Source organism: Hydra viridissima, unplaced genomic scaffold, assembly GCF_058129835.1.
Source record: "Hydra viridissima isolate aposymbiotic clone 2 unplaced genomic scaffold, HvirCarnegie_v1 scaffold_1, whole genome shotgun sequence".
Taxonomy (NCBI): Eukaryota; Metazoa; Cnidaria; class Hydrozoa; order Anthoathecata; family Hydridae; genus Hydra; species Hydra viridissima.
The window spans coordinates 19,916,826-19,932,418 of record NW_028324300.1 but is presented as its reverse complement, the minus strand read 5'-3'; the positions used below and the strand labels follow the sequence as shown (position 1 = coordinate 19,932,418).

General features: G+C 26.9%; 1 protein-coding gene across 5 annotated transcripts in view; it reads right to left on the bottom strand.

The window, feature by feature from the left end:
- Positions 1 to 15,593, bottom strand: part of LOC145195469 (NACHT, LRR and PYD domains-containing protein 14-like) — a 40,031-nt gene that overhangs the window by 2,586 nt on the left and 21,852 nt on the right. For all 5 annotated transcript variants that reach the window (XM_090076348.1, XM_090076349.1, XM_090076351.1 and 2 more), the window contains 4 exons: positions 14,783 to 15,070; positions 13,050 to 13,109; positions 6,802 to 8,139; positions 3,759 to 3,797 (listed from right to left, as the gene is read on the bottom strand). In XM_090076348.1, coding sequence (XP_089932474.1) covers positions 3,759 to 3,797; positions 6,802 to 8,139; positions 13,050 to 13,109; positions 14,783 to 15,070 — 1,725 coding nt within the window. The remainder of the gene's footprint in view (positions 1 to 3,758; positions 3,798 to 6,801; positions 8,140 to 13,049; positions 13,110 to 14,782; positions 15,071 to 15,593) is intronic.

Below are 15,593 nucleotides of genomic sequence, written 5' to 3'. Positions count from 1 at the left end.
CAAAGAGCATCAATTACAGCAAGTTGTATGCCGTGAGCAAAACATAACTGTTGGTTAGCAGGCAGCAACCTGCCAACCTTTTTCACGACACTAGCTCTGTCGGTCATTATAGCCACAATGTCGCTGTATAGATCAAGAAAATGGTCTTTAAGTCTTTTTTCTAATAGTTTTCAAAAGACAAAGAAAATCTCTCTCCCAGACCGAATTCCGTTTTCTTGCGCACTTCAATTTGATGAACTAAACCAACTAAACCTAATCTTATTTTTTTCCTGTACTCTACTACATGATTACGAATTGTGTTTACTGACGCTGGTAGATTTCTGAATTCTATAGCAGTTAGAGCGGCACGTAAGTCTGTTGAAGAACAAATCACATTAAATGAAAGCCCGTCAGACGCCGTTAAACGAGCAAGTGTAGCACAAAGTGTTTTATCTTCCCTTTCATAAATCGAAAAGTATTCTGTTAGTGGTTTAGATTTCTTTTTTGGTGGTTTATTTGGTGTGCATTCTCCGGTAATATTAAGTTGGGTTGGAATTTCGACCTTCACATTTTGCACCGACAACATGTGTGTATGAAGTCCTTTTGTTGAGCCACCACTAATATTTAAAATCTTCTTGCAGTTTGGCAATTTACTTATCGCTGTTTGGCTTTTTTCACCCCGTAGAAAATATTTCCAAGCAGCTGAGTTACTTTGAATTGTATAATGATACAAAGTCTGGGTATTATACATTGCTTACAAATCTATTATTTAAATCAGATTGTACTCAATTTTTAAATAGTGTAGATGCTAACCAACATGACATAGTGCGAAGATTTTCTCTTTTGTTGTTCTCTAAATCAATCCTTTTCGATATCGTATTTTATTGTACAACGGAAAATTCAATACTTTTTACAATTTTATACTAAATAAAAGTTTTTTTATTGATACGCAAAATTGTTGTTATTTTTATATATTCTTACATTACGCTTTGTTTTGTTCGATCTTATAGGAAATCCCTGGATTGATGTTAGACAATCCCGGGATTTCGGGATCATAAAAAAGGCCGGGATCCCGGGATTTCGGGATCCCGGCCTTTTTTATTTTAGCTTAGTTTTTAAAGAAATAATAATTTATGCTTTAAATAATTTTGATTTAAACAAATTATTTAGAAAAAAATTTAAAAAATAAAATATATTTTAAAAGTAATTATTACTTACTAAAATTACTAACTCATTTTCTCCCAACACTTAAAATGAGAGATAGAACAAAATAATTCTAAATTCGCGGTATATTACACATTAGGTTATGTATTGTTATGTATTATGTTATGTATTGTAGTGATGTGCGAATTGCAAAATTTTCACTTTTTCAAACGAATTTGGTTTGGTTAGGGTAAGGACAGTTGGATTAATTTGGTTCGTTCCCAACAGTTTTAAAGTTCGGGTTCGGTTCGGTTTGGTAACAACTAAAGTTCGGGTTCGGTTCGGTTCTGTCGTAAATGAGGTTCTAGTTCGGTTCGGGTTCGGTTCGTTTCCCATCTCTATTGAAAACTCATCCAGAGTGAGGGTTTAGTTGTAATTGAAAACTCAAACGTGGATTGTGGAACGACAGTTTGCAATGTTTCTCTTCGCTTAATTTGTCACGGTACGCTTTGTATATTCTCAGTTCTCCTGAGAATATTTAAAGCATCTCATGGCAATTTTTGAAAGCAAGAAAGTGATTGAAGTATTTGTACTTTTAACAGGAACTTTCAAACAAATAAAAAATACTTGTTTTCAATTTTCTTAAAATCGAGAAACATTTGCTTTATAATAAAAAAACTCAATTCTTACCTCTCTATCTAAAGTTATAAAAGCGACCTTTTTGGTTAACAAAAGTTTACTTCTGTTAACCAAAAACTCAAAATGTACAGAATGCAGATAAAACATTTTATTTTCAACTGAAATTTTAAAGTGAATCTTTTCATCTTTAAATTTAGATCAATATCATAAAAAAGTAGTCAGTCTGACTAAAGGAGACCACACATTGAATAAGTAAGGAAATTAAAACTACAAACAAAAGTTCTGTAGCCATCATTTTTTTCAAGAGTCTTTTGTTCTCTATATCTCTTAACTAGTACACTAAATGTTGATTTAGCCACATCACAAAGCTCAGAAATTTGCTTACAAGAATCTTCTTCTCTCCAGCGCGTATTATTAAATTTTTCTTTTTTCGTGACAATTCCTTAGACTTTCCCATTATTTTTCATATTCAACTTAAGTTAAATATTATCTTCAGTAAATTAATTTTAACATAAATACATTTCTCTTAATGAAATTTTGATTTTCTGAATGGGAATGGAACTGTAATCAATATTTGCACGGTTATGTCTTCCATTACAAGTTATCATTCTTTTGAGTAAATTATACGATCACATTATAGGAGCAATTGTTGAAAACTTCATTCATTTTCAGTGAAAAGTCAAAAAGTTATGACAAAAAAACTTGAAAAATTTAGCTAATTATAAACTTTTGCACTCTACTGTAAATCTGGATGGGTAGGAAAATGCTGGCCTGAAGCTTCATGTCTTAGGGGAGGATAGAATGTGTCAGTTTAATCAAGAACAGGGTTAGGAGGGTGCAACTTTGATAAAAAGGGGCTGCAATGGTTTTCTTGATTTTTAGTTTTATGTGGGTTTTTAATTATCCAAAAGTAAGTACCTAAATAAATCGAAGGATTTATTCTTAAACAATAGATATTTCTAAGATTATTTTCTTATTTCTTTTTTTCCTCTTTAATATGCTAAAAAGACACATCTCCCTAAAGCTTTAAAGGTGAGTAGGGGGTGGGTGGGGGAGGGCTGTTTTAGAGAGAGTGAGAATTGTTTAGACAAAAAAGTTTATATAAAGCTTGAATAAGAGGTTATTTGGGTGTATCACCCTCTAGAGCTGATCTAATTATGTGGCCGAACGAAGTGGATTTTCGAAGGCTCTTAAAGTAAAACACAAGTGTAAATGAATCTATTTTTCAAAATTCTGTTGATGGGCTTTCATCACATTGAAAACTAATTTTCACAAAGAATTTCAATGGATCAGTGAAAGTATAAAATCAAATCATTTCAAGTAAAACAACAAGAGCAATACTACAATTATAGCTTACGGTTTCAAGTGCACAAGGAAAATGAATGTTTTTCAATATAAACATTTACAGTTGTCTTATACACATTGCTAACCTATTGATACCTAACAAATTGATAACTAATAACTATTTTCTACAAATTTAACAAACTAATAAAACTGACACTGAAAACAAAAACTCACAAAATAGAAAATATGTTAAAACTAAAGTTTATCATAAAAACGAGGCTAACAAATAAGACTGACAAAACAATCCACCTAACTAGGTAACAAACGCAACTGATAGAAACATCATTTACACTGCTATTACTAAAATACTGAATCTCTATAATATACTGAAAGTCATGAGAGTCTTTTTTTATAGCAAAACAGACCGAAAAAACTCATGTCATAAAAATCTTCACAATTTCCTTTCAGCTATTGAAACTTTCTTCAAAAGGCTTTCTTCCCGTGTTTTTATAGAAAAAAGAGCATTTTTAGCTAGTAATGCTCAATGGTGTTTTGTAAATGAAAAAAGAAAATTAGTCCAAGTCATCAATTATTTTAAATTTGTGGCGCGGGAACGAACCGATGAAATATTCTCCAAAAATAAAGCAATCGCATTTTCAAAGCATTGATCACGTAAAAGTTTCCCTAAACAAATTAAAATAAATAATTCTCACCACTTAAAGTAAGCAGATCAAATTCTTTTGGTACCAAACCTAAAAACAAAAAAGCAGGATGTATGAAATTTTATTTTAGAAAAAACTTATTTAATTAGAAATGAAAACAAAAAAAGGTAGGGGAAATAAAATTAAATCGTTTATCCTGTGGCTCAGCAAAAGTTCAAAAAGTGAAATTTCTAAAACAATATTTTTTGGCATAAGCAATCCCGAGTGATAAGGAATCAACATATTTTCCCCATATTTTAATTATGTTATTGTCTTGTAGCCATGTTGAAAAGTCAAAGTTCGTGTTTTTGCTACGGTAAAAAACAAAAAAAATTGCAAAGAAACTACAAAACTTTAAAACGCCTTCTGCCTCTGAAATGTTTATATAAGTCTTTTTCCAAATAAAGGTCAATAAGGAATAATACTATACATTATGTACATATCAATACTCATAATAAGGGGTCCACATTTTTTTTCTCCATCTTTTAATAATCTCATGGTCTTGTAATCTTGAAAAGTCAAAATTGGTGTTTTTTTATGATAAAAAAAAAAAAAAAATGTTCTGGTAGTGTAATAAAAGTCAAATATTTATGTTAAACTTTTTATGGTCAAAAACAATAAAACTACCCTTAAACTCTGCATAATGTTTAAACGCTTACATTAATCTTTTTTTAAAAATTGACTTTTTTATTATTTTACTTTTTTTGACAGATATCTTGACAGATATTTTGACAGATATTTTTTGACAAATATCTATTAATCTAGAAGCAAAAAACAGAAACCTTTCGTTTTTAAAATGATATGCATATAAATATAGATAACAGGTATGTTATGTTTATGTCTGAAAATTTTTTAAATGAGCATTTGTTGCAAATGCTGGTCAATATATTTTTTTAAAAATGTCTTATTACTAAGTGATTTAATTTATCTTAAATATCTAAAGAATTGTTATTTTAAAGGAGGATAAACAGCTTAAATTTTGTAAATTAACACTGAAAAATATTTCACTTAAAAGTAAAATAAATTTATACTCCCACTTTATACAACTTTATGTAAGGAGGTTAAATTATTTGATTGACCTTTGAAAATTTAACTTTGAAAAATTTACTTTTATAAAATTCACTTAAACTTAATTTATTCAAAGGTGATGAGTAGACTTCTTAGTTAAGTTAACCTTATGTAGTAGTACTTTACTGGAAACAATATAACATGTAAAGTAAACGTATACATAAAAAATTTGAAACAATAAAAATATAACATTTAAAGCAAAATAAAATATCAAAAAGATATTAACAACATAAGAACATCAAAGTATACATTTTTTTTACATTACTTCTTTGGCAAAGTCATTGATTGCATGTTGCATATTCAACTTATTTTACACTTTTAAATTAAAAGATTAAAAAAATTCTTATTTCAATTTTCATGTTTTTAACTGTTAAATTATTTCAAAAGTTGTTCTTCTAAAAAACTTACTTATAAGCATTTTTTAAAAGCAGGTTACAATTTGAAACTTGATAATAAAAAGACACAAAAGTATTTTTAGTAACTTCAAATGAATAAGTTGAGATGACATCTGTTGTATTATTTCTAAGTTAACTTTAATTACCTTGAATTAGCTTTTACATGGACGAAACCATTTTTTAACATGTAATAACGAAATTTTATTGAATATTACATTTGAAAATACTTTAATAACCTTGTCATCTGTTTTGTAGAACTTAACACATATTGAAGAAAAATTATCTTTTAAAATTCAAAATGTGTATTAAAACTTCTTAAAAAAAACCAAATTCATGTAACTTAATTCTTTACTTAAGGTTGCAATAAGTTAAATTCACTAGTACAATCAAATCTGTAAAAGTACAAAGTTAGCCCTGTAGAGCTACTTCATACTTTTAAAGGCCACATAAAAATTGTTTGGGATGTTCTTCCAGAAATATTGAGCTGCAGAGAGAAAAAAGTATTTCAAGATGAAACATAAATTAAAGAATAAAATTTTAAAAAAAGGTATTAAAAAGGTTAAGGGAAATCAAACTTTTGCAGTACAAAATTTCACAACTCAATTTTTTCGAATCTCAAAGTGTTGATTGACTCTGTTTGCATATAAACAAAAATATATATAAAAAAAATACAAGAAATTTCAAAAGTTTTTAAACATTTTTTCTTTTACACTTATTTAATATTGTTTGAGGAACATCTTTTAAATATTGAATAATTTATCGTCCTTTAAAATGTTGCTTTGTCTAATTTTATTACATTGCTAAGTATTACAAGTTTTTGATGGTTATCATTCTTTTTTTTTTCAGTTGATAGATATTTTTAACTTAATAAAGTCAGTCAACATATTTAAAAGTAATATTAAAAAATTAATTAACTTGAAAAACGCAGATATCAAAGATAAAATATAACAAGAAATCTCCCAGGTCAAAAAGAATTTGTTTAATTTGTAGGTTCAAATAATTTTTTGAGCAAACACTCTAATGATACTTTAATGTCCAATTGTCAAGTGTATTTTTTTTTGAGAATAAGTAGCATTGTAATCAAATAATTGACGACTTAGTCATTTTACTTTTTATAATTTTTATTCTTAAAAAAAAACAAACAACAACAACAACAACAAAATAAACAACAAAAAACTGGGAAAAACAAACAAAAATAATTAAACAAAAATTAAGGGGAACAAAAACTAGAACTCATTATAACCATAATATAAACAAATAAAGAAAGCTCAAACAAAGTTGTAGTTTATAAGTAATTCTTTAACATCTTAAATGAACTTCCGAAGTACAGAATTAAGTAATGAATTTCTTCATTTGAGTTCTTTAAGTTAGCAAAAAATCCCACTAAACCACTTTTGTTTTCATATAAAATATATTTCTCATAAAAAATAATTTTAAAATATCGGAAAAACAGCACTAAATAAAACAAAAATTCTATATAATTAAAGAAAAATTAAGAGAAACAAATATAGAACTCGTTATAACCATAATAATCTAATGATGAAAATTCAAACAAAGTGTAATGTTTTTATAAATATTTAATTGGAACTTACCAAGTACAGCATTAAGCAATGAATTCCTTTCTTCAATTGAATTCTTTAAGTTAGCAAGATATCTCACTAAACCACTTTTGTTTTCATTTGCTAGACCACAGATCATAGGCAAACAGCTAAGCAACTTTTTATTACTTATAATCTCCTCAGTTCTCAAATAAATGTGTGCATGAACTGAAGCACAAAACTCCATTAAAGTGAGGTGAGCAAACTGATATTGATAACCAAGTTGTGAGTCAACTCTTTCAATGAAACCCAAAAGTTCATTTTGAACTTCATCAAAGTCATTCACAATATCTTTCATTTCATCTTGGGAGAAAATAATTTTACCTTGATTGAACAACTCCCATGCAACTTTACAAACTCTTAAAACATGTTGCTTATTACTCTCACTTTGCATCATAACATGAATTGCTTCATCGGTTTTACAAATGTGTTTTTGAAAAAAGTATAAGAAAATAGAGCAATACAACTCAGTCATAGTGTTGAAAGAATAAGAACCACTTGCAGCAATAATTGTACACATTGTTGATAAATAAAAGGGAACAGATGCCATGGCTTTAGCATAGAAAGAATCTTTCAGAACACTTTTAATGACTTCTTTTTTGTTGCGAAATTTTTCAATATACTCATTTTTTCCCTTGTCATTTAAACCCATTATTTGAATTGTTAACTTGTCTGTACATTCCCTAACTTTATCTTTATATTGTGATATAGCTCCAACTCTTCCAGCAACAACACATTTGTACTTTTGAATATTCAATGCTTCTGCTAATGCATAAATAATGGATTCTTTGCTTGAGTTAAGTAGATTATGGTTTATTAAATCATCTAAGTGAGCAAACTCATCCAACCCATCAATCACAAACAAAACAGAAAAATGCTCACAAATATTGCATTCTTGAAAAACATCTTTGTAGAAAACTTTTAACAGCTCATCTATGTTACTGATTTTTTGATGTTGATTTAACTTTCTACATTCAATATATAAAACAAGATCCACATTTTTCCATAATATACCATTGGCCCAGTCAAGTAAGCACTTCCTGAGCAAACAAGTTTTTCCGATTCCAGCAATACCAGATATCAAGAGTAAGGGTGAATTTTTTGAGAACACTTCATTAAACTTGATTGGTTTATATGTCATTTGTTTCTTAAGAAAAAACTCTCTTTCAACAATATTTACAATGTCATTTTCCACTTCATCTGCATCAACTACAGTCAATTCAACAAACTTATTTAAGAGTTCAACTTTAGCTGGAGTCTTTACTAAACGCCCAATTTCATCCATTTTTCCATATGTGTCACAATAAAACTTTTTCAGTGCTTTACGCATTTCTGAAAGAGCATAAAAAAAAACTTTATTTTAGGTTTCTAAAAAATTTAATGTAAAATATTGTAAATCAAACAATCTGAACAAAAACTTGTGATTTTGTTATCATGATGAAATTCAATAAAAAGTTTAAAAAAAAATCCCAATTTATGTTTATTTTAAAAAATAACTGAGAATGTTATAATTTTTATTTCTTCTTTTTTAAAAGTTTGGTTTATACATTCTTGTACTTGTTTTGTAAATAATGTGATTTTATTACTTAGTAGATTACTTACTTAGTAGATTACTTGTGCATTAGATCACTTGTGCATTTTAATGCCTTTTTTTAATGATCATTTTAATGCCTTTTTATGATGTGAATTTCAAGTATTTTTTTATCATGCAAATTATTTAACTTTGATTTTTTTTTTTTGTTGCAAGATTACTGAGTTTTCTCTTGTATTGTGCATACAATTATTTCTTTGTTACATTGAAAAAATATTTTTTAATTTTTTTTATAAAATATTTTGTGTGATGGTATTATTAACAGCAACAACAAGAACAACTACAGCAACAACTTAAAATAATAATAATATAGGAATTATGAATTTGTTTTTACAAGATTTTAAAGGAAAACTTGCCATGGCAATAACAATCAATTTTTATGCACTTCAATTCTTCTATACCTTGTACTTTATTTTTATTATTTTGTTATTAAAAATCAAATTAATTGCAAAAATGCAATATTAATGAATCAACAAAACCAACATATTTGATTGACTCAGTTAACACACAGATTTATTTAAGAGACAATCTGGGAGAAACATATAAAACAAGAAAGACAATTTGAAATTTAGTGAAATTAAAACAAACAAAAAAAAGAAATATAAAAATTACATGTTTAAACAATCAATTGCTTCTGGTTTTGACAGTATTTTTCAAAGACTATTTATACTTTTTTTTAATTTAATTTTATATTCTCTATTTTTACATTCATAATTATGTAATGGAAATTGCATCCACTGAGATAGATCACTGAGATAAATAGAATCCACACAGATTTGCTGCTGTTTATAAGCCCTCTTAAAATAATCCTTTATTTTTGTTTGCTAGTTGTCATAGCCACAAGATGCTTAAGGCAGATGTCACATTGCCTCCACACTGTAATCATAAACTTCAGTCACGCTAATTTTTTCAAATTTCTTAACAGCAAATATAATAAGACAAGAACCTGGATGCTTAGCAATCCTGGATGTAAAATTTTTTTTTAAAGTTGCAACTATGTTTTAAGCTACTGAGTTGATACCTAAGTTAAAGTTTTAAGTTTTCTGAGTTTAAAAAAAACATAAAAAGATTATTAAAGAAAATTTTTGAATTCCTACATCTATAAAACAAGAGCAGATTTCAAAAAGAGCAAAAATAACACCTAACACTTGGATGGTACAAATCAATAGAAAGTATCTTTTTATGAAAAATATATTTAGAAGCAACTACTTTTGGACCATTTTACTTTTATTTAATATTTTTTTTTTTTTTTTTTCAAGCAATATAAAGATTTTAATATGGCAAAACTAATAAAAGAAAATTATAATTAATCTCAGGTTAACAAAGATAATCTAGACAGATCTAGACAGGTTAATGTATGAAATAAAAAACCAGTTACAGACTCTGACCATCATAAGGTGTAATAAAAACCAAAATCTAATTAGAATCATGGACACATAAGATTTTTTTAGAGGGTCTGAGTATCTTGATAGAGCTACACCAAAAGTTAAAGAAGAACAAAGATTCTATCATTATCAGGAAAAAAACTTGGAAATCCTGCTTCACCAAAACAGTTAAACTAGTAATTGACTTCTATCTAAATGATGCAAGGGCAAAAAAACTTTATAAGCATTCAGAAGAACCAGCATGTTCAAAAAATACAGCTACTACTCAATTCCAATGAAATATTAATTACATTTAAAAACCTTATCTGAAACTTAAGTAGTGCACTACAACTAATGCTTCAGGCAATCAAAATGTCTATGCATCCACTACCAAAATGCCATACAACATTACTGACCAAACAACACTAGTATTACAAACAGTGCCACTCAATGAGCTTACTAATCTGTTATGCAAACAGAATTGACAACCTTATCACGCATATACATCTTAACCACAAAGTAGCTACCTAAATAACTGTAAAGAAAATCTGAAGCAAAAAGATGCCTAATATTGATCAAAGTTAACATGTTGTCCAGAATGAGGTTCAAGAGAATCACTGGAGCAAAAGTTAATGCTCACTTTACCCAATTGTGCTTTAATTTAAAGAGGATACATTTCTCGGACAAAAATATTTTTGATTCTAATTGTTGTGAGCCCGCAACAAAATACAATATTAAATATTAAGCTTTAATCAAATATATAAAGTCATTACAATAACAACAGCAAAGTAGGTTAAAAACGCAAGGAATAATTATAATTAATAAATATGGATCACTGAAGCGTTAAACCATAAACGAAGGGAAATGACGTCTTTCGTTCAGAGCTTTTAATATATAACACTAATTAATAATCATGTTAGATTCTGTAGACCAAATGTGTTGGAGTTTTGAAAGAAAACCAAGAAATGATATTAAAAATTAAAGAGGATATTGAAAAAGAAAATTGATTTTTATCCAGTGAAGATGGACCTTCCTGGAAGTAAGCATGTTATGATGGACCAAATTTAACTTCATAAAGATTGATGAGGAAAGCAGCAAAAATTATCAAAATAATAGATTAGACACAATTTTAACACAATGTTGTCCTATTTGACATGTAATGTGCTATGGCAGTTCACTACTACATACTTGACTTATAAAATTTGACAAATACTGCAAAGAAACTTACCAAAATTCTTCAATTTACAAAGTATTTGAACATGCTAGCGAAATCAGAAAGTACGGAAGTCAGCTGAAGAATTTGGATTCTCAAAAGGCAGAAAAGATTGCCAAAAAATACAGAAAGATTATGCCAGCATTTAAAAAAGTTGATATATGTCAAAAAAACTTTTAGTGCAGCTTCACTAAAAAAAACTAACCATGTATATAACCAGCCTTATGATGTGTAACCAGCTTTATGATACTGTGTTACAATCTTTTCAGGGAGTAAAAAAAAGGTTGTTAAATGTGGTAAAAAGAGTTTTTTCAACTTTTTAAAACATATATCCACCAACATAAGTAAATGTGATCATCAAACTACTGCTCGATAATAAGGCTTTTTTAAATCATAAATTTAAGCAAATGTCTGACAGTGAGCTTTGTTGCTAACACCCCAGACAAGACTTCCCCAATGTTAAGATATAATATATAATACTCATGACAGCATAAAGAATACCAGATTCTTAGTCTTTTTAAAAATTCAGAATCAATAATAGAATCAGAAATTTATGGGATGACATCTCTTAAAGTATTAGTTCTGTATACCACTTATATTAAAGTTTTTGAAGAAATACTAAAAATTAAAAATTAAGGATGAAGTACAAAAAGAGAACCAATACGTTAAACCATTTGTTGTGAACCATATGTTGTGAATATTGACTTTCCTGAAGATATATGTAATTTGATGGAGTATAACTTTACCCTTTCAATCATTTGATGGAAAAAATCTTACTACTTATCATCATGGAGACTTTGATGCAGTGTTATTTTATCTGTCCTGCCATGTGTTATGGCGTTTCACAAATTACATAACACTCTAACTGCTACCAACTGCAAAGAGGCAATTAATCCAGAAAAAACTGACAAATACTGTAAAGAAACTTTTAAGAAATGTTTACAGAAATATGACTAGTTTAAAGTCCCAGCTTCAAATAACAAAGTATTAGAACATGTTGGTAAAATCCACAGTTTAATGGGAGCAGAAGCAGCTAAATCTAGACAAAAAATTTGTAACCCTTATTGTGAAAACCATCCAGAGAAAACATACATAGAGAAACTTATTTGACATTTTCATTCAATCTATGAATACTTCAGACCCACTGATTAGCCTCATTTGCTAAAATATAAAAAAAAAGGAAACTTTAAGATAGAGTTGAAGGTTTTTTAGCAAGTTTTCATTAACAACTGATATGAAATCAAATGAGCTTTTACTATTACCACTATAAATGAAAAGAATGATTTAGAAGAACTATATTTTATTGTTAATTGAGTTAAGGATAATCTTGAACTAGATAAAGATGTAGACAGGATAAAGGAATGCACTGAAAATATGTATAAGTTTGCTGACATTTGTTTATTATATAAGTTTATTAAAGAAAATAAAGAACTAAAAAATTTTGGATTTTGTGTTAAAGATAATGTGGATTGATTCAAAAGTATTTGATGAATAAACCACTTTTAAAAATATTATGGTTTGTGCATGAAGAGTAATAAAAGTTAATTAAGTATTATAATTTATTACAATTGTTTTAACATTAACATAACTGTTACTCAATAACATACTTATACACTTACCTAGAATTCATAAGCTTCTGATTTTATTAGCAATTGGTAAAGAAAAGAAATCAAATGGAAAGAGAATTGAAAAAAAAAAGCTATGAAAAATATGGAAGATGAACAATGCTCATACTGAAATGATTTAAAACTAAAAAAAATCCATACCATTTAATGGTTAAAAAATAAGAACAACCATCCTGCTTATTGAGAGCATTCTTATTAAGAAAACAAAATCTTAAATAAAAAATCATATAAACTTAAAAAAAAAAAAAATCATTTTTATTAAGTTTGAAAACATTAACTTATGCAACATTTAACATTTAGCAGTTTAAAACATTTAAAGAATTCCAACTAAATACATATTTTTGAAATTAACATAATAAAACAAATTATAAAGTTAAGATTTCCTCAGTTCTATAATTAATAAGAGAACGGCAATAAATTGGATAGTAACAAAAAATCTAAAAAACTACCTTTTTTTTTTTTGGAAGAAGGCTTCATTAGTTTTACTTTCTTACATCCAAATGACTTATCTAATAGAAATATTTATTAAAAGTGACATTTATAAATCTTTACTGAAACTTTTTTCAATTAATAAATAAATCCAATACAAGGAAAAAAACTGAGTATAAAATTGAAATAAAATATTGAGATCACTGATACCACTTACAGTTAATAAAAGCTCTGTTTTAATTGAATACAGAAAAAAAAAATGAATACAGTAATTTTGATGTTAATTTATAGAATAAAGTAAAAAAAGAAAAAGTATAGCTATTAAAATAACACCAATAATCAAAATTATTTCCAAAAAGAATCTCATCTCGAAAGAATATTAAATAACCACTGTTAAAAGATGTACTATTTTGGAAAGAAAACTGATTATATTAAAAAATATCTATAGTTGTAATACTTTAATAATAGCAATATTGTTAATAACAACAATAATGTTAATAACAACTACAACAAGATAATAATAATAATAATAATAATAATAATAATAATAATAATAATAATAATAATAATAATAATAATAATAGTAATAATAATAATAATAATAATAATAATAATAATAATAATAATAATAATAATAATAATAATAATAATAATAATAATAATAATAATAACAAAAATAATAATAATAACAACAACAATAAAAATAACAACAACAATAAAAATAACAACAACAATAATAATATTAATAATAATAACAACAACAACAACAACAACAACAACAATCAGAATAAGTTATTATAATGTAAGGATAGGAAATAATTATTTAATACTAATTTTTTTTTTAACATTTTGTAAAATAAAACTTTACTTATAGTTATTGATGATGATGATTATAATGATGATGATGATGATGATGATGATGATGATGATGATGATGATGATGATGATGATGATGATGATCATATAATGATGCTGATAATTAGAGCTATGACATTATTGTCATGTTGGTTGACATGCTTGCAGATTTGACATTATCACTTATTTGTTATTAATTACAATTACAAATAAGTATGTCCTTGAAAATCTTATTTTTTAGGTTTTTACAATATATGCTATATCAAAAATTTCTTTCTTTGTTTTTAGTATCTTTAATAGGGTATTTATAAGTATTTGGAATATGGTTTGGTATTTTTATACTTTAGTCTCTAAACTTCTTTTATACTTTAATAATTTAAATATCAAATTAAATAATTACTTTAAGGATAAATGTAATTTTAAAAAATCTTTAAACAGCAAATAAAAGCAAGGTTTTGGAGTTCAAAACAAAATTAAGAGGTATGTTTCCTTAAATGTCAATTTTACTCCCAGTAATGGGGTAGCAATGATATTTGAGGAGATAGAGTAAATAAAAACTTCAGTAAATTTATTTCAACTTCAGTAATATTGGTAATATTATATGAAAATAAAGTTTTACGATGCAAAGTGACAGAGTTGGCAAAACCCAACTTACAAGGGCTTTTGCAAAATAGCTTTGTTTATTATAATTTTGTACCAAAACTAGGCTTTTTGATAGGATAAGTGAGGGTGAAAAATGCTTCACCATCGACTATAGAGTTATTTAATTGATTGTTAAAAAAATTATTTTAAAAATTCAATATTTTAAAAAAATAGCTTTTCAAAATAAAGTTTTTTAAAGTTCTTTTCTAACTTGTAATTATCTGAAGAAAGACAAGTTAAACAACAACAAACTCACCTAAGAAGATTAAATCTTGTAAAACATCATTCCTTCCCATAACTTTCAGAGAATTTTGAATGCAAGTTCTGTAATCATTTGGATGCTGTTGATAAAGTTTTTTTAAGAAAGATTCAATTTTAGACTTTTCTCTTGTCAAATGACCATGACCTTTTTGATCATTATCCACATCATGATCTATTTGATCAACAACAACATCCACATCATTAAGACCAGTGCCACGTGCAAATATTTTCCATTCTGATGCCACTTTATCTTTTAAAATATTCATTACTTTTGCATTTATTCCTAAAAAAATTATTTGTCACCCACTATACTATAAAGAATTCAATCAATTCTATGACCTTGTTTTCAATAAATTTCAATCAAGAAACATATACATTCCAATGAGTTTCATTACCAATTTTAGTACTGATTACAAAATGCAGAGGTTTAACTGACACAAGAAATCATTGAGTCACAGCTTTTATGTTAACCAGAAGAGAATGACATGGTAAAAAACCTTGATTGAAAATACAAGAAAAATACAAGTGCATCAATAAATAGCAAGTGTTTAATCAAACCACAATTCTCTTTAATCAATAAAGTCAGTCTTTGAAAAACTCTTTAAAAATAAGTCAACACATGTTTTGTTTAACAGTTGTGTTATGTGTTACCCATTAAACCTAGTGTGTCAAAAGAATGTTCTAAGTTTTCAAAAAAATCTATAAATTTAGTAAGTTTTAAGTCTTGTTTTGTTAAGTAAGTTTGTTAAGTAAGTCTTAAGTCTTGTTTTGGACTAGGAAAGAAATGATACTGATATTGTTGTTAT